Below are 21,947 nucleotides of genomic sequence, written 5' to 3'. Positions count from 1 at the left end.
GCCTTAGGTATCAAGGGCTATTTTATCTTTGATGAGAGAAGGAATTACAAGGGGCTAGGAAGCCAAGCCAGTCCCAGGACTCAGGTCCTGGCTCTCAGCATGCCCTCCTTTATCACACTGAACATCCTACGGGTGTCCTGGGCACACGCATGGCCCTAATCCAGTCTATCTGTGACCGTTCAGGTGGCCGTAACAGATATACCATGGACTGAGTGGCTTAAACAGTAGAAATTTATCTCTCACAGTTCCAGTGGCTGCAAGTCCAAGATCAAGGCACCACTAGAGTCGGTATCTGGTGCAGGCTTGCTTCCTGGTTCACAGGTGGCTGTCTTGTTGCTGTGTCCTTACATCGTGGGAGAGGTGAGGGAGCTCTTCATCATCCCTTTTATTAAGGGCACTAATCCCATTCATGAAGGCTCCAATTTCACAACCTAATCATCTCCCAAAGGCCCTATCCTGATACCTCCTAATACCATCACATTGGAATTTAAGTTTCAATTTCTGAATTATGGAAGGACACATGCATTTAGTCTTTTTTTTTTTTTAAGATTTTATTTATTTATCCTTGAAAGACACAGAGACAGAGACACAGGCAGAGGGAGAAGCAGGCTCCATGCAAGGAGCCCGATGTGGGACTCGATCCCGGGTCTCCAGCATCACACCCTGAGCCGAAGGAAGACGCTCAACCACTGAGCCACCCAGGCATCCCTGCATTTAGTCTTTTGCACTGCCCTATTGTTACTCTGGGGGAACAACCCAAGACTTGTATATGGCATGGCCATATCTTTTATGGACCCTTTGACTTTTTCTCAAAGTGGAGAAAGCTGATATTGCTTTACCTAGAAGAGATTTAGGGTCTATTAGGGAAAGACACTTATCAGTGCTTTAGGTTCTACAGTATTTATCTCACCAAAAAACATGATTTTACAATGAGACAGCCATTCAACTTGGAGACCAAAACTGTGGCCCCAGATCTCCATTTAATTTGCCATATACTGACTAATCATCACTTCTTTGGGCCTCTATCCTCAGCTCTCTGGGCTTAATAATATGATTGGCTTTGCGTGCTGTCACTGACACTGTTGGAGCCCCCACCCCGCCACCCCGGCCCCCTTTACCAGGCCAGTATACACATTCCCAACTGGTGTGTTGGCTAAGGGTTCACAGAGGTGGTTCCCTGAGTCCCTATTTCAGGTTCTGCTTCTGGGTACCCCGACCTAAGACACTTCCCTCATGTGTTGTAACAATCAAATAAGACCCTATATGTGAAGGTCCTCTAGAAACTAATGTATTGGTGATTTTTTTAGCATGGCCTTGGACTAGACTCTAAAAATCCTAGCTGTGGCTTCTTGGCTGAAGGCCTGTGAAGAAGGCAGACAAGACACCCAGTGAAGGCAGGGCGGTTGTCTTGCGTCCCAAGGATATGAGCCCAGGCTTCTTTCTCTTCCCCACCCAGGAGTCTGTCCAGGATAGGGGGGCAGACAATAAAAATGGGTTTATGTGAAGCTGATTGTCTTTAGGTAATGTTAGCTAGTGGTTGAATTGGTTTCTCTCCTATTGGGAAGATAAGAGTTGGAGTTGCAATTCATTCAGACCTCGGAACTGAGCAAGGTCACAGAAATCCTTGCCTGTGCTTCAGATGCAAGGTGCTGCAAAACCCCTGCTGCAAACTGCTACTTTCTGAGAGGCGCCGGTTTCAGCATATTTAAAAATCTAAAATTTATTTTAACAGGACATTTCAGAGGTAAATTGGTGGGGGCAGGGGCCAGTGTAGAAAGCCAGAGGAAAGTGAAAGGACAGAGGGAGCTGAATCCCTGGAGTCTGGAACACTTGCAGTGTCCCCAGTTAATCATTGATGCCCCCAGGGCTGCTGGGCCACCGGAGTCAGCCCTGCTGCGGGGGGCCAGAGTACTTGCTAATGGAATGCTAACCATGCCTTTGGTGTAGTTAATGATTTATCTCCTCCCATTACAGGGCTCTACACTCCCTTTCTATGAAGCTGATAGAAGGCTCTGTAATCCTCTTCTGAAGGTTAGGCTGGCCATACCCAGCAGGGCAGAGGAGAAGATAATGGTGATTCACAAATTCACTATAGCACCAGACTTTTAACAGGCTTCCCTTTGTAGGAAAGAGTATATTTCCTTAGTTTTCTAAAAATATGCTGACGTTCCTTCGTATGAACCTTTGTGCCAACACAGCATCAGAGGATGACATGATTTTATGTGGCTACACAATCTTTGTCACCATCAAAGATGCGTGTTTATTTGTAGAGTGCTTTTACTTCCATTGCTAGATTTAAGTTCCTTGAGAACCTCAACAAGTTAAAGAATGTGCTGTATGTTCTTTATATATACAAATATAAAAGAAACATGGGGCGCCTGGGGTTGGGCATCTGATTTGATTTTGGCTCAGGTCACGATCTCATGGGTTGTGAGATGGAGCCCACGGTGGGTTTCACACTCAACTCTGAGTCTGATTCAGGATTCTCTTCCTCTGGCCTTCCCCCGACTCATGCATACTCTCTCTTTCTGAAATAAATTAATTAATTAAAAAGAGAGAAACACATATTTTCATTTAAATTTTTTTTCTGTTTCACAAAGGCCGGGTATGTTATTTGCAGAAATACCAGAAAATTATTGCTCAGTAAAGAAAAAGAGGAGAGACCCAGAGACAACTACTGCGAACACTTTGTTTCGTATTATAATAGATGTTACACCTCATCTGGCCAAGTGAATATGGACCCCTCACCACCATCCACCTGCCAGAGGATATGAGTGCTTTATTGTCGGCTTCTGGGGAAAGTGACTTCAGAATCTAAGCATTCCCTCCAGATACTCAATCTCTCTCATGAATATGATTTAGATTTTTAATAGAAGGATTTTTGTTTCCAGAAGTTATAAATAAGATGGATAATATTGCTTTGACGTCTTGATTATTTTTGTTTTTTTGTTTTTGTTTTTTTTTTTTAATCAAGGCCAGACTACAAATTAGTGAGGATGAGGAGGCAGGCCTTGTGAGATTCATAAAGTGGCACTGACGGGGTGACTATAGGATAACCCAAGAGGGGGATCGTTCACTTTCTGTTTCTGCATTGGCGTGCTCTCTCCCCTTTGTATGGATGCTCTCTCCTCTGTGCTGTCATAGCATCTTCTCGGACCTTGCTGGGGTGTGAGGAGGCCATTGGAGGCTCTCTTTGTAAATTCAACTTGGGGTCACCCAGCACATTTTGGTTTTGTTCTGTCCATATCCATTGTCTCTTGCCTTGCAGTGGACACACATGGGTAAGAGCTGTTGCTACCACCATTTTATGATGCAAACAACTTCTTTCTCAGGAGGCTTCTGTGCTGTCTGCTGTGCATTTTCCAGTGCTAAAATCCCTTAATTCTGGGTCCCAGGCTGTGCATTGATGGGCCAGTCTGTACCCCTCTCCTCTGAAGAAGAGTTCCTTCTGAAGGGCCTGTTGTTTCAGGGGTTAGAGGAAACTTCTTTGTCTGAAACCCAAGGTGACTTCTTTTCTTGGAATTTCTCTCTCTTAATTTTCCCCTCTTTGGGGAAATATCTTCCCTCCAACAGGTTACTATAAGGCTCACATGTGTCAGGTACTTAGACAAGCGCTTAACACTTTGGTCGCTGCTAACTAGTATTAGAGACGTTGCGGTCTAAAGCCACACTGCCCCATAAGAACATCAAGCAAAGGCACATGTGTTGTTGTAACTTTTCTAGTACCGCATTAAAAAAGTAAAAGAACAGGTGAGATTCATTTTAACAATATATTTCACTTTACCCCACATGTCAAAAAATACTATCTTCCCAACTTGTAATCGATATTTTTTAATTATCAAGATGACTTCACATTCTTTTTTCCATACTAAGTCTTCGAGACCTGATGTGTAATTAACGCTTACAGCGCAGCTCAGTTAGGACTGGCCGCATTTGGAATGTTCCGCGTGTGGCTCTTGTGGCTACCGTCTTGGGCCACTCAAGTCTAGAAACTTGCTGCTCAAGGTGAGTTCTGGAGACCAGAAGCATCCCTAGCATCTGAGACCTTATCTGAACTGAAAAAGCTCAGGCCCCACCCCAGACCTAGAGAAGCATAATCTGCATTTTAACAAGTGATCTATTTGCATATCCAAATAGGAAGCACTGGTCTAGAATGTCCACACTCAGGCCTCACCCCCCTGGGATCCTGATTTAATTGGTCCAAGGTAGGAGCTGGACACTAGCTTTTTTTTTTTTAAAGCTTCCCCTGATGATTCTAATACGCAACTAGGCTTGAGTCACTTGTATAGTGGGCTCTGGAGCCCAGATGCCCGGCTCTGCCACTTTCTACCTTTGAGATCTCGAGAAATCCACAAAAAGACTCTCTGTGCCTCAGTTTCCTTGTGTCACGAAAGTCTTATCTGTTTCAAGGGATGTTAGGAGGATTAAATGAGTTAATACGTGTAAAACACTCAGAACCACACCTGGCATAGAGGAAGCACTCCTAAAGTACAAGCGCTCACCCTTTCTTCTTTTCCTTGAAGGTCCGGGGTTACCCAGAGCCCCAGGTGACATGGCACCGAAATGGGCAACCCATCACCAGTGGGGGCCGCTTCCTGCTGGATTGTGGTATCCGGGGGACTTTCAGCCTCGTGATTCATGCTGTCCGTGAGGAGGACCAGGGAAAGTATACCTGCGAAGCCACCAATGATGGTGGTGCCCGCCAGGTGACAGTGGAGTTGACTGTAGAAGGTGAGTTTCAGGAAGCGAGGGCCGTGGTGGGAGATGAGCTGTCAGTTTTCCCAAGGTCTGCAGCTCCTGCTTCTGTCCTCTCTTGGGCAGAAGAGAAGCCCCCAAGAGAAAGCATGCCCATTCATGCACTCAGGACCTTTTAGTCTAATGAGGGAAATGTGGTTCCTGTGAATACAGGGAGGCCTCCCAGGAGGCACTGTCAAACTCCCATTACCCCAGCTTTCCTGCTCCAGCCTTCCCTTGGCTTCCCCTCACACGGAGACTGAGATGGGACTGCCCGCTGGGCTCTCTAGACCCACCTACCTCTTCCCTCCAGGCTCCCATCCAGGCTCCCTCCACTGTGGTCCTGCTGCTGCCTGCCCCCCTTCCTTGAGCTAGCCTCAGGGCCTTCTGCCATTCCCTGTCAAAGCAAGAGCTCTTTCCACAGCTTTCTGCTCACCTGTCCCTTCCTTAGAGGACCTTTCCGACCACTCCATCCCCAGGACTCTCCATCCTCTCACTCCCCCCGAATATTTTCTTCTAGGGCCATCACTGCTTCCCATTTTTTTATTCTCTCCTCCACCCTCATCTCTAACTAGAAATGCTAGGAGGCGAGGGGATCGAAATTGTTTCTGCTGTATCTCTAGCATCTAGAAAACTTTCTGGCACAGGATGGATACCAAGCTATTTGGAGAATGAATGAACGATGTTTCTCATCATCATTACCAAGTAATGCTCTCCTAGTTATAAGAATATTGTAAAACTCAGAAAAATATATAGGTGATAAATCCACCAGTGTGTTAACACTAATTATTTGGTATTTTTCTCCCCACTCTTTACGTAAAAGATTCTATCAACCTTATAACTTCCAGGAAAAACATTTGACCTTAAGTAAGACGGTTTCTTCTGCTGCTTGTGTATCCTCCCACATGCTGAAGCCTCTCCACTGGAGAACACATTTCCAGTTCAGTCCACTGGCTACTGCTTAAAGGCCCGATGTCCGAAAGGATGTGGGGGGTTTGTGAGACCCTCAGAAATATGATGAGGTTCCCTTGACCCTCATAGGCCTTTCTAAGGGCTTATAAACCAGAAGTTCAGATTGACTTCTCCTCTCTCGGGAGACAGTCTTCCCAACCTCGTTTTAAGAAACACTGTATGTGCGCATTAAGGTAGCCAGGGAAGGTTCCAGAAGGGGTGAGGTGCACCTGGGCCAATGTTTGCTCTGCTTCTCTACATCATGGAAAGAAAGGCTATTTCGCGGAACAGAATGCACATAGTTTGGATGCTTTCCCCAAATTCTTTAACTGAGTGACTCATTCCTTTTAATGACCTTCAACTGCCTGTGGGCTGGAGCATTCCAGATGGAAAGTGGCCCCCAGTCAGAGTCTCTGAATGGCCCTCATCTTGGAGGCTTCTGGTCTTGTGCTTTCCCCTATACTTCTCAATACCCAAACTTTGAGCTGAGGCTCACAAATAAAAATTATTTTCTCCCCCATTGTATTAGTCAATTCAAGCCGCCATAACAAAATACCAGATGCTACATGGATTCAATAATGGAAACTTATTTTCCCACAGTGCTGGAGGCTGGAAGTCTGAAATTGAGGTCCAGCCCGGTTTGGTTTCTGGTGAGAGCTCTCTCCCTGGCTTGTAGATGACCACTGTGTCCTCATGTGGCAGAGCGAGAGCTCCAGTGTTTCTTCCTCTTTTTATAAGGGCAACAACCCTACTATATTAGGGCTCCACCATTATGACCTCAATGAACCTTTATCTAAACCTTCTCCCAGGCCCTATCTCCAAATACAATCACACTGAGGGTTAGGGCTTCAATTTAGGAATTTGGGTGGGAACCCAAAAATTCAGTCTATAATTTCCCTTTTTGGACTTTCTGTTTATTGCTGGCAAAATGGAAAATTATGAATCAGAGGTCCAAGGGTCTGGTCCCAGCTTTTGCCAGTCATATGTGTAACTTTAAACCTCTGGACCTCTGTTTCTACAGAATAAAGAGTTTAAATTCCATGGTCTCTATAGCCTGGGCCAGCCTTTGTTTTCTGTGATCTATTTTAAAGGAGTGGAATGGGTTAGGCATACAGAGGAGGTATGTAAAACCCGGGTAATATGAAACCTTTTTTTTTTTTTTTCAATTCCTATTATTGATGAAGTTAGAGCTGATGACCTACTAAATTTTTTCCTGCTTAGTTGAGATATGGGCAACAGGGAAGAAAGAAGGCAGGAGAACTATAGAGGAATAAGGGGGAGATGAAGGCTCTCAACCCTGCCTCCTCTCTTTTGGTCTTAATGTGAGGAGACTGAGGCCCCGACCACTTAAGATCCTAAGACACAGAGAATGGCCTAAAGGACGTAGTGTCTTTAAATGTGAGTGGCCCTCTATACATTCTGCTTCTGCATCAAAGGCCATTTTCTACTGATGTGTGGCTTAGAATCACCCATAGACCACGGGCCTGGAAGGGGGTGGAAATTCTTACAAAAGGGATCCAGCAGCGACCTGCCTTCTCACCGGCTCTGTGCTACGCTTCTAACTTGGAAAGGGCAGAGGTCCTAGAATTAAGAGTCTAATTCCTATGTGAAGACTTTGACCCCCTAGAGGTCAAGCTCAGAAGGCAGTGTTGGTAAATGGTCTCGGATTTTAGCTCCAGTAATTTCTAACTGTGGGGAACTTCACATTTCAGAGCCTTATTTCCTTTCCTGTAAACTGGAACTAACAGCTGCCCCACTGGGGTTGAGTAAGGGTGGGTGCACCAGTGGCAAATAGTAGGTCCCCGTAAATGTAGTCTTGTGATATTCGAATCTGCTCTTAACATCCTGAGAGCTACTTCCAGAGAGAAGTCTCTGCATGGAGAGTAGAGGAACGTGCTCCCTCATCTTATTTCCTCTTTGGTAACCAGGGGGGAAACATGCAACATCCTCCTTGAGCACGTTTCTGGTGAATCATAAGTGCCTTAACGATAGGACTGTTTGTGATCTTATGCAGTGGGATGCAGCCCTAGTGTCAGCCCCAGAAAGGCTCTCTGTGGCCAGTCCCGACACTCCCCCGCCTCCAGAGGGCTGGTCCCAGAGACTTGGTACAGAGCAAAGAAGAAACATGGCATCTGGCCTCCAGGAGATTTCTCTCCAATAGAGGGGCCACAGGCCTGTTCTCTAGCACAGCTGCCCATAGAAATATAATGTGAGCCATGTATGTAATCTTACATTTTCTAGTAGCTACATTTAAAGAAACAAGTGAGGTCAATTTTCATAAAATATTGTACTTAACCCAGTATATCCAAAATACCATCATTTCACCATATAGTCAGCATAAAACTATCAATGAGATATTTTACATTCTTCAGCCTTTGAAGTATATTTTACATTTACAGCACATCTTGATCCAGACTAGTCATATTTCAAGAGCTCAATAACCACATATGGCTAATGCCTATCATGTTGGACAGCTCAGATCTAGAAGCTTCCACTTGAATAGGGATAAACAAGGCTTACACAGAGAAAAAAAGAAACCCCACATAAGTGAAGAAGGTGGTGAGTAGTCCTGGGCAATCACATCCACAGAGGGAGCCTAGAACTTGGGGTGGAGGGGTGGTGCTGAAATGACAGGTGTGCCTCAGACATGGTGGTCTGAGTCTGAGAAGGCCCTTTGGGTTCCAGGGACCAGGGAGTCACTCAAGTCATTTCAAGGAATAGAGGGTTAATTTAAAGACTTGAGCTCAGGAGCCCAGGGTAAGCCAAACTGGCAGGCAGAGAGGACATCCAGGCCTCCGGATGGCTCACACTCACCCTACAGGATTGTTTAGTGCAAACTTGGGGACACCCAGATCCCCCTGGGAATCTTATTAAAAATGTGGATTCGGATTTCATGATTAAAAATGTGGATTCTGATTCCATGTGTCTGGAGCGGGGCCTGAGTGTCTGCAGTTCTAACCAGTCCCAGATGACGCCCATGCTGCTGGTCTGTGGATCACATTTTGAGTAGCATGGAAAGATTCAATTACTGATGTGATAATATTTAGCCTGAAACAGTGATTCTCTAATGCAAGCATGTCTCAGAATCACCTGAAGGGCTTCTGAAACTGCAAACTGCTGGGCCTTGCCCCAGAGTTTCTGATCTAGTAGGTTGGGATGGGCTCAAGAATTTTCATCTCTAACAAGTTTCTTGGTGATGCTGATACTACTGCATAGTGGGACTGATACTTCGAGAACCAGTGGGCTCGTGCTTATACCTAGTTAGGAGACTCCAGAGAGACAGAATCGATCATGCATATATATGTGGAAAGAAATTCGTTACAAGAAATTCGCTCACACGATTATGGAGGCTGGCCCAAGAGCTGTAGTCAGTAAGTTAGAAACCCAGGGGAGTCAATGGTGTAGTTCTCACCCAGGTCCAAAGGCCCAAGAGCCAGGAGAGTTGATGGTGTTGTTTCAGTGCAAAGGCCAGCAGGCTCCAAACCCAGAAGAGGTGATGTTTCAGTCTAAGTCAATAGCAGAGGAAAAAAAATCCATGTCCCAGCTCAGAGGCAGTCAGGTAGGAAGAATTTCTCCTTATTTGGGGGAGGGTCAGGCTTTTCATTCTATTCAGGTCTTTAACTGATTGGATGAAGCCCGCCAACATTAGAGACGCCAATCAGTTTTACGCAGTCTAACATTTCAATGTTAATCTCATCCCCAAACACCCTCATACAGGCGTGCCTGGGTGGCTCAGTTGATTAAGTATCTCTTAGTTTTGACTTGGGTCGTGTTCTCAGGGGTTCGCTCGTAAGATCAAAACCCAGATTGGAAAAAAAAAAAAAAAAAAACCCAGATTGGGCTCTACGCTCAGTGTGGAGTCTTCTTGTGCCTCTCCCTCCCCTTCTGCCGCCCACCCTGCTTGTGCAGGCACACTGTCTCTCTCTTTCTCAAATAAATAAATAAAATCTTAAAAAAAAAAAAAAACACTTCCATACAAACATCCAGAATAATGTTTGACCAAATATCTAGGTACCCCGTGGCTCAGTTAATTGACACATAAAGTTAACCATCACACCTACTAAATACTTTATTAGAATATTCCTGGATTATTTCATGGAATCTGACACATTTCTCCTCTTTGAGCTATCCATTAGGAATATTAGCTAAATAACCTGGAGCTGCTGTAAAAGCAGTGGTGTGTGATATGGGCCAGAAAGGCAGAATGGGAACAAGTGCACATAGGTTGTGAGAAAGGAGCCACAAAGCCAAGGGAAGATGTGCAGAGACCAGGTATAATATAACCAGGGCTAGCTCGCTTCCAGTCCTCCTTCTACGTGGCTGGGAAGACAGAGATTGGTCATCCTGAGCACAGGTGCCCCCATGTACCAGTCTGCACCGTGCAGGGCAGGGTGATGAAAATAACACATGACTGAGGGGTGCTTGCCCCATTTACAGGCCCATGGTCATGGCAGGTGTCACTAGAGTGACCATTTATCTGGTTTATGCCTCCTCATTATAAATAGAACATCCTTTGACTTTCAAAAGAGTCCTAGTTTGGGGGATCCCTGGGTGGCGCAGCGGTTTGGCGCCTGCCTTTGGCCCAGCGCGCGATCCTCAAGACCCGGGATCAAATCCCACATCGGGCTCCCGGTGCATGGAGCCTGCTTCTCCCTCTGCCTGTGTCTCTGCCAATCTCTCTCTCTGTATGACTATCATAAGTAAATAAAATTTTTAAAAAAGAAAATTAAAAAAAATAAATTAAAAAAAAAAGAGTCCTAGTTTGGAAAATAACTTACATGGTAATCCTCGCCGTGCTTGACGCGTCCGGTGCACTGGGCAGTGCGAAAGCCATACTGGTGATATTAAGACTTATTCTAGGGGAAGGGGAGTAGCAAGAGTGATAGTTTCACAAGATGTGGATAAAGTTTATTTTCATCTCTGAAAAATAAGTTCCAAGCCATTAACCACTCTGCATTAGAATGCAATGAACAATTTTTTAAAAGTAAATTTTAAAAGAATGAATATATATTCGCTGGGGAGTAGATGTGACCAGGAGCTCCCTCCTCTAAGGGAGTTTTCTTTGAAATAAATAGGAAGGGCAAAAACTTAGGACCACCCCCACCCCTCCCCACCCCCCACACCTTTCTGGACCTTGGCCATCACTCTTTCTTCCCTATTAGGTACCCCTCTGTGGACTTCTTTCCCCGGCTTCATCCCCTGGAGGGGATGGGTTCTGAGGCTCTGCCCACTTTTGTCTCTGCCATATAACAAAGACACATCCCCTCATCCTAGAGGGTCTCCTAGGAGTTTGGAGTGAATCCCGGCATCCATGGCCCTGTTCACGGCTCTGCTCCTCCCTGTGTCAGGCACTGGAGACAGAGCAGAGCAACTGAGATAGGGTCCCTGCCCCCTTAGAGTCTACTTTGTACAGAGAAAAACTATAGGTAACAAATAGAACTTTTGTAGTAGAATTAAGAACTCCCTGACCATGTGCGAGAAAGAGGGTAGGTAGCAGGCTGCCTAGACTGTGACGGTAGGAGGAAGAGTGACCTCATGTGATGAGGTTTAAGGGGTAAGGGTGGCCCTAGAACTCAGTGTTAACTGAGGGGTGCTGAAACCGGAGTGTTTACCCCCACATCCCCCTCTGTCCTTACTTGAGGGCTTCTTCCTGAGACATAAACTCTCTCCATCACTCTGGCTTGCCCTCTGTATGATCCGAGTCTGCTCCTGAGACCAGAAATAAAGCCCCAAAGAGCTGGGGGGCTTTTTGCAGGCTTATGTTAGAGGGATAAATAGTGCGAGAGTTAGTGGGGTCAGCAGAGTCAGGATACGCCTGGAGAGGCGGTCGGGGTCTAGACCCTGGTGATGGAAAGCCATTGGAGGGTATCGAGGGGAAAAAATGACACGATTTGATGTAGGCAAAATATCTGAGTAAAGTGTGTGTATGGCAGGGGGTGTCACTGGTCTCCTGTCTTCAAACATCAATTTCCTGGAAATTGAGAAACCGTTGTTTCTGTTTCCTTGTAGAAGGCATTTCCCAGATCCGAACCAGAGGGATCAGGGTGCTGGATCTTTCAACAGCACATTGGCCAAAGAAATGACAGAAAGCAACTCACCTCTGCCCTTCACCTCCACGTCACTTGTTTAGCTTTTCTTCAGTTATCCCAGAAAGATAACCCTTATCCACACCGCTGGCCGGCCCCGTGGATGCCAACAGCTGTATGTTTTCACTTTGCCTTTTAGTTGCCTCTATTCCAAACAAGGCCCATGCCTCTCTAGGTCTGCCTGGCTTTCCTCTTCTGGAAGATTGGCCTCCTGCCCATCTCCTGACCCAAGCACACATCCCCCGTGTCCCAGCCACCCCAGTCCTGCAGCCTCCACTCTCTATACCCCCATGAAACCCCCTGTCCTGCAAGCTAAGGCTCCCTGATAGTGTGGGAGAGAAAGGGTCAGGTGGTAAGCTGCCCAGAATTTGGCAGCAGAGCAGAGAGTGACCCCATGTCATGGGACTTAGGGAGAAGAGTGGCCCTACTGACTGCAAGTCCACTGACACCAGCATCCTTGGGGATTTTGAATCTGTAGGAAATGCTCCTATGCCACCTTTTTCTTTTTTTCCAATACCCTTTTTCAGGGACAGATTTCTCAGATCCCTTTTATTTTCACATTGGATTACATTGGCGACGTTACGGGTTTTGAGCCCACATCTGTTTATGGCGGCTGAGTCTTAAATTATTATATTCCTCAAGAATGTCCGTTGTGATTCTCCATGTGTGTGTACCCTTTTTTTCTTTTGTACTATCTTTTTTCCATCTACATTTTCCACCTTCCCAAAGACCTGTAATTATATTCCCCATTGGTGTTCCATATTTTCAGCTTACAGCACTCCTTGATGCCCCTTCCTCTTTGTAGGGATATATGCCCTATTAAAAAAAAATCCAATCAGGATTTTAAAATGCTCTGAGTTTCTGTCTTTTTTTTTTTTTTGTCCTCTTCTGTCTCATCAAAGTTAACAATAAAAATGTGTCAGAAATGAACATTGTTCTTTCTGTGCTATGGGTCTCTTGGCTGTGAAACAGTTGTGCGTCAAGCCTGCCTTGGCAAAAGCCTCACCATTTACTTGCTATACGGAAGGGCCAGACCTTGCTAAACAGCAGATGCCTTGGCCTCTTTCCGCCCCCGAAGGGTGACTCCCGAAGTCACCGTACTCTACAGCCTCTGCTGGGGGCCTGGCTGCCCCCTACCCCCTTTGGTTGTCATTGTGACGCTGCACCCCCCTCGTCCTGGGTCTCTGCCCCTTCTCCTACTCCTCCCAGTCCCCAGCCAGTAGCTCCAGTTTTAGCCTCTTCATTCATCAGATTGTACTGAATGTGCTGACTTCGTGCTGGGCTCCAAGGGCAGCGAGGGTTGCATATTGCCCTCCAGAGACTGGCTTTCTTGACCTCACATTTCATTATTATATTGCAGTTAAGATTCAACATCCGGGTGTATTTATGAGGTGTTGACTTTGTGGGGTGCTGTGTGGGAGATACAGTCCTTTGCTGAATCCTTTCTGCAGGAACCCAGTTGGTCTGATAGGACCTCAGCTCATTAAAGGCCCCGTGAAAGCGGAACTCTAGCCAAGGCGGCAGTGGGTTTCTTTGCCAAACAATTGGCACATTGGCTTGTAAACTCAGAGGAGAATGAGGCCTCTGGAGGCTGAAATGGTCTGTGATGACTTCTTGGAAGAGGGACTTGGGTTAGTCCTGGAAGAACGAGTCAGATTTAGGTGCAGATCACAATTTGGAAGAGGGAGATAGGAGGAAAGGGAGACTTAGAGCCGCCACCACACACACACACATACACACACACACACACAAGGTCTCCTATTTTTTCATTTTCCATACGCCAGTGCTCTGTAACTTGTCTCGCTATGTTACCTTCCTTTAAGGCCATTTCATACTTTCTTTTTTATGTAGTATGTCCACTTCGCCATTTACCCTAACAATACCTTTTTTTTATGCTATATTAATATTTTTCATCTTTTAAAATTTTCTCTCTTTATTGAGAAGTAATTCTGAATACCTGATATTTAAAAATGGGCATTTTTTTTTTCTGATTAAAACCACTATTTTAAAGCAATCCTTAAGATCCACTCTGAAGTTGCCTGCAAGTAGGGCAGCTGCTCCCTGGTTTGCCTGGAACAGTCCTGGTTTGCGCCTGTTGTCCTAGCAGAATTGTTAATTATGTCCCTTCCAGTGTCGAGAGTCCCTGTGTGGACGGCAAGTTATATCACCACGTATTTTGGGAGCATTTCGACTCCTTACCATCTTGATCACATTATTCCCCTTGTCGGCAGCATTCTGTGTCTCAACCCAGCCTCTCTATATCCTTTAACAAAAAGCGCTGGTTCCCTCACTGTTGAACTTTTCACTCCTAAAACCTGCCAGCATTCTCTTTTACTTGCCCTTGAAAAATCTAAGAGAACTGTTTAACAACTTTCAGTGCCTTGGCCTTTTCTCCCCCCGTCACTAACTCGATCCTGTCTTCACCAATTCTCTTAACGTTCTCTTCTATTTCTGGCATTTCTATCCTAATCCCCTTTCCACTTATTTTCCTCCATAGCCTTACTATGCCAGATTTTCATACTTTCACAAAATTAATTTTGCCTTATCTGACAACTTGCAACTTCAAATTTTTGCCTATAAATAGACCTTGTTAGTTATTTTAGCCCAAATTCTCTTTTCGTTTTCATGTCAGCTCTCTGGTGTTAACTCACATTAAAATAAGCAGCCCGTTCCATTTCTAGCTGACTGCTTGCTCTGTTGTTACCTTTGGATCATACCATAAACTAACTGCTCTCACCATGATAGAGAAGGACCTTCAAACAGCATTCTCTTGCTATTCTTTTAGGCAATGCCATATTTTTGCTTTGCTTTTTTTTTTTTAAGGAATAAAAGAATTTTAGCCTTTGGATTAAGATATTTAGCTCCCAAGAATCTTAAAAAGTTGCTTAGTCCATTTTTATTATGGCGAAAATACATATAAATTTACTATTTTAACCGTTTTAAAGTATACAGGTCTTAAATATATTCACCATGTTGTGCAACCATCACCACCATCTAGTCTCAAAACTTTTCATCACCCTGAGCAGGAACCCCAGCCCCACTGAGCAATCACTCCCCCATTGCCTTCCCCAGCCCCTGGCAACCGCTGATGTGCGTTGTCTCTATCCATTCGCCTTTTCTGAACATTTCATATAAATGGAATCATACCTTTTTTTTTAAGTCTGGCTTTCTTCACTTAGCAAATTTTCTCAGTGTTCATCCACATTGTAACATGTGTCAGTACTTTGTTCCTCTGTATGGCTGAATGCTATGCCATTGTTTGAATAGACCACATTTTGTTTACCCATTCATCAGATGATCGGTCTAATTTTTTATCAGATCTTTACTCCGAGATGAAATGAGTGATACAATAGCATGATAAATGCACTCACTCCTTGCAGTGAGTGGTACATAGATATTTTTCAGAAGGGGTCTCAGTGATTCGCTATGTGGCCGATGCTAGGGTATTGGCAGGGAGCTATAGGAGGCCCTATTCACCTCTTGGATTCCAGAATCTTGTTCCTTTTTATACTTTCTTTCTCCAGCCCTCCCTTTTTTTCTTTATTTTTGCTAACTAGATCACAGCTTGTTTTTTTCTTTACCATCCATCGTATTTATAGGTTTTTTTAAAAATACAGCTGAATAAATCCCTCATAGTCCCACCACCCCAAAACGATCACTATTAATAATATTTTGATGTATTTTCTTCTGGTTGTTTTCCTTTGTTTGGATTCTTTATTTTCTCCTAGTTGAGATCACATTGAATAGACAATGTCATCATAGGTTGCTCTTCCACCCCCCCCCCCCAATAAAATCCCTTTATTTAACAAGGATTTAAACCATATAAGGATTTGGGCACTGTTCTGAATACCTCTGATGAATGAATAAGTTCTAGTATATAGTTTGGGAGTCATCAGCTTATAGATGATATTTATTTTATTTATTTTTTAATTTATTTTATTTTTTTTAAAGATTTTATTTATTTATTCATGAGAGACAGGGAGAGAGAGAGAGGCAGAGACACAGGCAGAGGGCGAAGCAGGCTCCATGCAGGGAGCCCGATGTGGGACTCGATCCCGGGACTCCAGGATTATACCCTGAGCTGAAGGCAGGTGCTCAACCGCTGAGCCACCCAGGTGTCCCTTTTTAATATATTTTAAAGATTTTATTTATTCATGAGAGACACAGAGAGAGAGAGAGAGAGAGAGCGAGAGAGAGAGAGACAGGCAGAGGGAGAAGCGGGCTCCTTGAAGGGAGCCTGATATGGGACTTGATCCCTGGACCCCAGGACCACACCCTGAGCCAGAGGCAGAAGCTCAACCACTGAGCCACTGTCACTATATTTAAAATATTTTATTTAAACTTAGTTTTCCAACATATAGTAAAACACCCAGTGCTCATCCCATTAAGTGCCCTCCTCAGTGCCCGTCACCCAGTCACCCCATCCCCCCCCCCACCTCCCCTTCTGCAACTCTTTGTTTCCCAGAGTTAGGAGTCTCTCAGTGTTTTATCTTCCCAATTTTTCACCACTCAGTTTCCCTCCTTTCCCTTATAGTCCCTTTCACTATTTCTTATATTCCACATGTGAGTGAAACCATGTGATGATTATCTTTCTCCAATTGACTTATTTCATACAGATGGTATTTAAAGCGATGGGACCATCTAAGACCTCCCGGGTTAGGGTTGGAATCAGTGCAAGGCCCCAGGACTCAGCCCTAGGGCACGCACGCCTGCAAAGGTAGAACAGAGAAAGTACTTGAAGAAGGATAGGCACCCGGTTAAAGCAGGAGAGTCTGGAGGAGAACATACTTGGGAGTGGAATGGCCCCATATGAAATGCCATTGAGCACCTGAGTGCTCTTCCTTCAAAAGGAAGGAGGTTTTTATGGGTTTTTATGGGTTTAGCCAAGAGATGGCATATATCACTTCTACTTGCAGTCTGTTGGCCAAAACCCAGGCTTCTGGCCAGCGCTCAGTAGAATTCAGGTTTACCTTACTACGAGGGAGGCTAGTATATATAGTCTATCTGCATGTTCAAGAGGTGGAGGAAATAAGTTTTGGTGCCATAGACTTTTCCAGAGGGTGCATGAGAAACGTGTTTGAGGCACAGAATTGGGAAGGCTGCCCATTGCTGTTAGGGGAAAGGATTACCCATTGGGTCAGGACGAGCCCAGTGGAGTACAGAGGATCACCGCCCAAGTGGAGTGTGCTGGAGAGCAAATGATATGTCAACATATATCTGCATGTTTCACATATCCTTAAACATTTGATGGCAGGATAGGTTGTTTAATTGGACATTATTTAACCACTTATTATCTTCCTACTGTGTGACATGTACAAGACTGAAATGAACAGTTTTGTAAACTTTCTACGTTTAGCATCATTTCCTTTGATTTGGAGGACAGAAAGGAAGGTGCTGGTCTAAGACAAGAGCATCTTTAGAGCTTATGATTCTTATTCGCTCCAATACTTTCGAAAAGAACTGACAGGCTTGCACTGCCTCCAGCAGTGTCGGAGGGGCCCCAGCATCTTGACGGCAATCGTTAGTCGGGTCCTCCCAGAACAAGTTTCTCTTTATCTGCTTAGAAGTTCTTTTAAGCTTGAACAGGCTATTGAATGACAAGAACTTAACCCACATTATGAAATGAAAACTGTACCCAAGTCGCTAAATAGTGATGTTAAATAGCAACACATGTAAAATAATTGTCAATCTGGAACGTAACTTACGTGTGATGCTGGTGTTAGCTATTAATCCATTTTCCCTAAGGTTCATTAATCCTTAAACCACAGATAATCCCCAGAGCAGAAGGTCCAGTGGTGTGTAACAGCGCAGCAGGATGGTTGAATGTTCTAGAACAGGTGTGCTTGGATGCATTTCTGCACTATTACTGGTGCTGTGACTTGGGTGGGCAACTTAACTTCTCTGAATCTCATTTTTCTCATCTGTTTAAGAAATAGAAGGATGATGTAGTACCAGCCTCCTTAAGTGATGTATGTAAAGCACCCACCATGGTGCTTAATGGAAACAGTTCAGTCAGGGCGAACTGTTTCCATCATTATCCCACCCCACCCCTGTTGTTGACCCTTCCTGACTTTCAATGCTGTGAGTTGGTGGCTCAGACCCACCCCTTCAAGCCTCTCTCTCTGTTTCCCACTTGCAGGGGGCTTCATGAAGAAGCATGGTCAGCCCGTTGTTTCCAAAACCTTGGGGTAAGTTGTGGGATATTCAAGCCAGGGTAAGGGCGGGATTGGCTTTTCCTGCTGACCTGACCAAACAGATCTAGGATGTAAGTCTTCTTGGGCATCTTGGGTTATAATAACTAGAGCAAGGCAGACGCTCAACCACTGAGCCACCCATGCATCCCTCTTGCTTAATATTAATCTTTAAAAAAAAAATAAAGCAAGAGCCTACTGGGATGTGACGTGGCACTCGCACAATGCCTCCTGCCCGGGTAGCCTGTGTGGAGAGCCCATTTGGTGTAGCTGCTAGATGCTGAGAAAGTCTGCTATGTGGCCGTAGTCTGCAGGGATCTCCAACAATCGAGACAATAGTCAGACTTAAGTAAGCCGACCCAGAAGAGGCGATCAATGTGTGGCACTTCTTATGGAAAAGAAACCTGTATTGGTAAAGGTAAGTAGCAATAGCTGCTATAACAGACAAGCCCCCAAATTGCAACAGTTTAATATGGGGAAAGTTTGTTTCTTACTCACGCAAAGTCAATTTAGGTATTTGTGAACAGGTGGAGAACTTGCCATCATATTTGAAGGACCCAGGCTTCTTCTATTTTGTAATTCCATCGTCTCTTGGCCTTGGCGCCTCTCTTGAATCTCCTGCATCTAGCCAGAACGGTGAATGAGAGAGAGTGTGAAGGAGGTTTTTATGGGTTTAGCCAAGAGGTGGCATATATCACTTCTACTTGCAGTCTGTTGGCCAAAACCCAGGCTTCTGGCCAGCGCTCAGTGGAATTCAGGTTTACCTTACTACGAGGGAGGCTAGTATATGTAGTCTATCTGCATGTTCAGGAGGTAGAGGAAATAAGTTTTGGTGTCATAGACTTTTCCAGAGGGTGCATGAGAAACGTGTTTGAGGCACAGAATTGGGAAGGCTGCCCATTGCTGATATCTGACCCAACTTAAGTGACATGGGTTGGGGCAGAGAGAAGATCTGACTTGCTGCTGGACCCTCTGCTGGTTTCTTTCCAGGGACAGATTTGCAGCCCCCGCAGTGGAGACCCGTCCTAGCATCTGGGGAGAGTGCCCACCAAAGTTTGCTACCAAGTTGGGCCGAGCCGTAGTCAAAGAAGGACAGACAGGACGGTTCTCCTGCAAGATCACCGGACGGCCCCAACCACAGGTCACCTGGCTCAAGGTGAGATTTTATGTGCTCCAACTCTGGCCCAGGCCTGGGGACCCTGAATGTGGAGGGCTAGCCCCTTGGACCAATAGGAATCTATCTTTCCAATCAGTCTCTTCTGCTCAACGATAGATGGTTTTCCAGGGTTCTCTGTACATCCAATAGCCACGCTTGTTCCTGCCCATATTTGCACACTGTGCCTCTGTAACTCAGCCCACAGTGTCCTCTCATCTCACATACTCCCCAAACAGCATAAAGTTTCTGAGTCAGAAAAGACCAGACTATCTCAAGAAAGTAGAATTTGAAGACGTGGGATTAGGTTTCAAATCACAGCTCTCTCGTTCATAAAACATGAGCTGTCGGGCAAGTCATTTGGCCTCTTGGAACACTGGTCTCTTTATCTATGAGGCAGAGATGATCCCACCTACCTCAAAATACCATTGGGAGTATTTCATTCAGGGCTGGGCAGTGTGAAGGTAGAGCAGAGGAGGTGGGGGCTGGGGGGTGGCATCAGGGGGCGTGAGGCACAGGGTGAGTGTTCAGCAGGGGCAGTGAGAAGACATAGGGAAAAACTTGGGGTCGAGCCCTGCAAGAATAGCTTTCTCATGGATGCAAGTCCTGGATCAAAATGAGTGAGGACACACCTTTTCCCTACTTCCTAATTCCCCTGGACCGACCCTGGAAACAGAATAAAAGAGAGGGAGGCAAAGTGGAACCGAAGTGAGGAATGTAGGATGCCTCCCTCAAACGAGGGCTCCTCTGAAACAAGCTAATGCACCTGCTCTAAGCTGGATCTGATACCACACCACGCACACGGACCCCGAGTCAGGGCCCTTGGATTGTCCAAAGACTGCTCTCTGAGCATGTCATTGAGCCCAGAGTGGAGGGTTCTACTGTCCATGCCTGGTGTCTGTCCCACAGGCTTGGCAGGAGGTAGGATAGAGCCAAAAGGTAAGCAGGTTTCTCTGACCAAGCTACCCTCTTGCCATGCACAGGGGGATGTTGCCCTGCAGCCAAGTGCCCGTGTGTCTATGTCTGAGAAGAACGGGGTACAAGTTCTGGAAATCCATGAGGTCAGCCGCGATGATGTGGGAGTGTACACATGCATGGTGGTGAATGGGTCGGGGAAGGCCTCCATGTCGGCTGAGCTTTCTATCCAAGGTATCAAGTGGTGGGAGGGCTAGTGCAGCACAACCCCTGCCCAGTTTCCATACCCTGCTAGAAAGAGCTGCTCATTACGGATCCGTGTTACACTGACCCACCCACATCCCCGTGCGCTCCTCCAGGGGCAGGATCTTGAACTCGTGTCCCTGCGCTGTGCCCCACACCTGTGTCTTCAGCCTTTTCTTCTCACTCAGACTCCTTTCTGTACTTCTAACTGTCCCTGGAAGAGTGGGCACTGCTAACACCTTGCCATCACCCCAAATTTAACCTGCCAAAGATTTAACTTATCATTCACTCTGTCCTTTACATCAGGCGTTCCCTCACCATAACTCCTTCTACCCCAGGATTCTGCTTCTCCTCCTCGCCCAGGCTGGGCCTTTCAGCTCCTCTTTGGCCCTCGCCTCCTTCTCGCCTGTAGGCATCAGCCCCTGTCAGGGCTTCCCTTTGAATCTGTCTCCTCTTTACATTCCCTTGATTCCGCCAAGGTTGGCCTGCGGAAGCGGGGAGTGTGGGCAGGGAAGGGGATTGACTCACGCTCCTCCCCTTTTCTTACCCTCTTTTCTTTTATGATTTTTCTCTTCCACATTCCCTTCCTGTGTCAGAAACTGTGCTTCCTTGGGACACCTGGGTGGCTCAGCGGTTGAGCATCTGCCTTCGGCTCAGGGCATCATCCCGGGGTCCCGGGATCGAGTTCCGCATCGGGCTCCCTGCATGAAGCCTGCTTCTCCCTCTGCCTGTGTCTCTGCCTCACTCTGTGTCTTTCATGAATAAATAAATAAATCTTTTTAAAAAATAAATCTGTAAAAAAAAAAAAAAAGAAACTATTCTTCCTTGCTCTCTCTCTCTCTCTTTGCCATTGTTGGCACGAGCATTTTTCATAATCCCCAGAAAGAAACTTACTCTACGTTGTAATGCAGGTCATCTATAGATGTATATGAACATATCCAAGTGGAACAAGTTTCAGGAAACAATCCTGAGTGGTACTACGTACAGCATATGCTGCTTTCTCTATTCCCTTCTACACCATCCAAATCCCTGGTCTTGACGGAAGAATTAGACTTCATAGCTCGCTGTGGGATCAGGACCCATCAGCCATTGAGAAGAGTGATTTAGCTACTTCCCTCACTTGCCCTCACATTGAATTAAAGAACTGCTCCCTTCTCAAAACTTAATTATGGAATGATAAGTTGCCTGGAACATGTTTTATTGATTATTTTTTAAAAGATGTTATTTATTTATTCATGAAAGACACACACACACACACAGAGGCAGAGACACAGGCAGAGGGAGAAGCAGGCTCCATGCAGGGATCCCGATGCGGGACTCGATCCAGGCACTCCGGGATCACACCCTGGGCTGAAGGCAGATGTTCAACCACTGAGCCACCCAGGCGTCCCTGGGACATGTTTTTAAATGGCCCCAGAAAAAGATCCTCTGAAAACCAAAACAAAAAAAGGATAAAAAAGGTGAAATGTTGCTATTTCCTCAATCTGAGTGATGGCTTTCAGAGTTTGTTCTATCCACTAGTGCATACTTTGAAGTTGTCCATGATAAATTTTTTTAAAAACCACTTGGCAGGAAAAAATATATACTGTATTTTTTTTTCTTTGAAGAACTGAATAAAATTACACTTTCCCTGGATGTCTTTAAAGCAGGTATTTGTCAAAGCCAATTATTTGG

The 21,947-nt window shown here is 45.5% G+C and overlaps 1 protein-coding gene across 15 annotated transcripts in view; it reads left to right on the top strand.

Annotated features, from left to right (window-relative positions):
- MYLK (myosin light chain kinase) overlaps positions 1 to 21,947 on the top strand; it is a 268,280-nt gene that overhangs the window by 130,708 nt on the left and 115,625 nt on the right. For 10 of the 15 annotated variants that reach the window (XM_072725225.1, XM_072725216.1, XM_072725226.1 and 7 more), the window contains 4 exons: positions 4,524 to 4,731; positions 17,911 to 17,959; positions 18,953 to 19,118; positions 20,099 to 20,274. In XM_072725225.1, the coding sequence (XP_072581326.1) occupies positions 4,524 to 4,731; positions 17,911 to 17,959; positions 18,953 to 19,118; positions 20,099 to 20,274 (599 nt within the window). The remainder of the gene's footprint in view (positions 1 to 4,523; positions 4,732 to 17,910; positions 17,960 to 18,952; positions 19,119 to 20,098; positions 20,275 to 21,947) is intronic. The other 5 variants (XM_072725233.1, XM_072725192.1, XM_072725191.1 and 2 more) reach the window with 1 other exon arrangement.

This window comes from Vulpes vulpes, chromosome 1 (assembly GCF_048418805.1).
Source record: "Vulpes vulpes isolate BD-2025 chromosome 1, VulVul3, whole genome shotgun sequence".
Classification (NCBI taxonomy): Eukaryota; Metazoa; Chordata; class Mammalia; order Carnivora; family Canidae; genus Vulpes; species Vulpes vulpes.
Note: the sequence above shows the minus strand (reverse complement) of the source record. Positions and strands in the feature narration are given on the sequence as shown.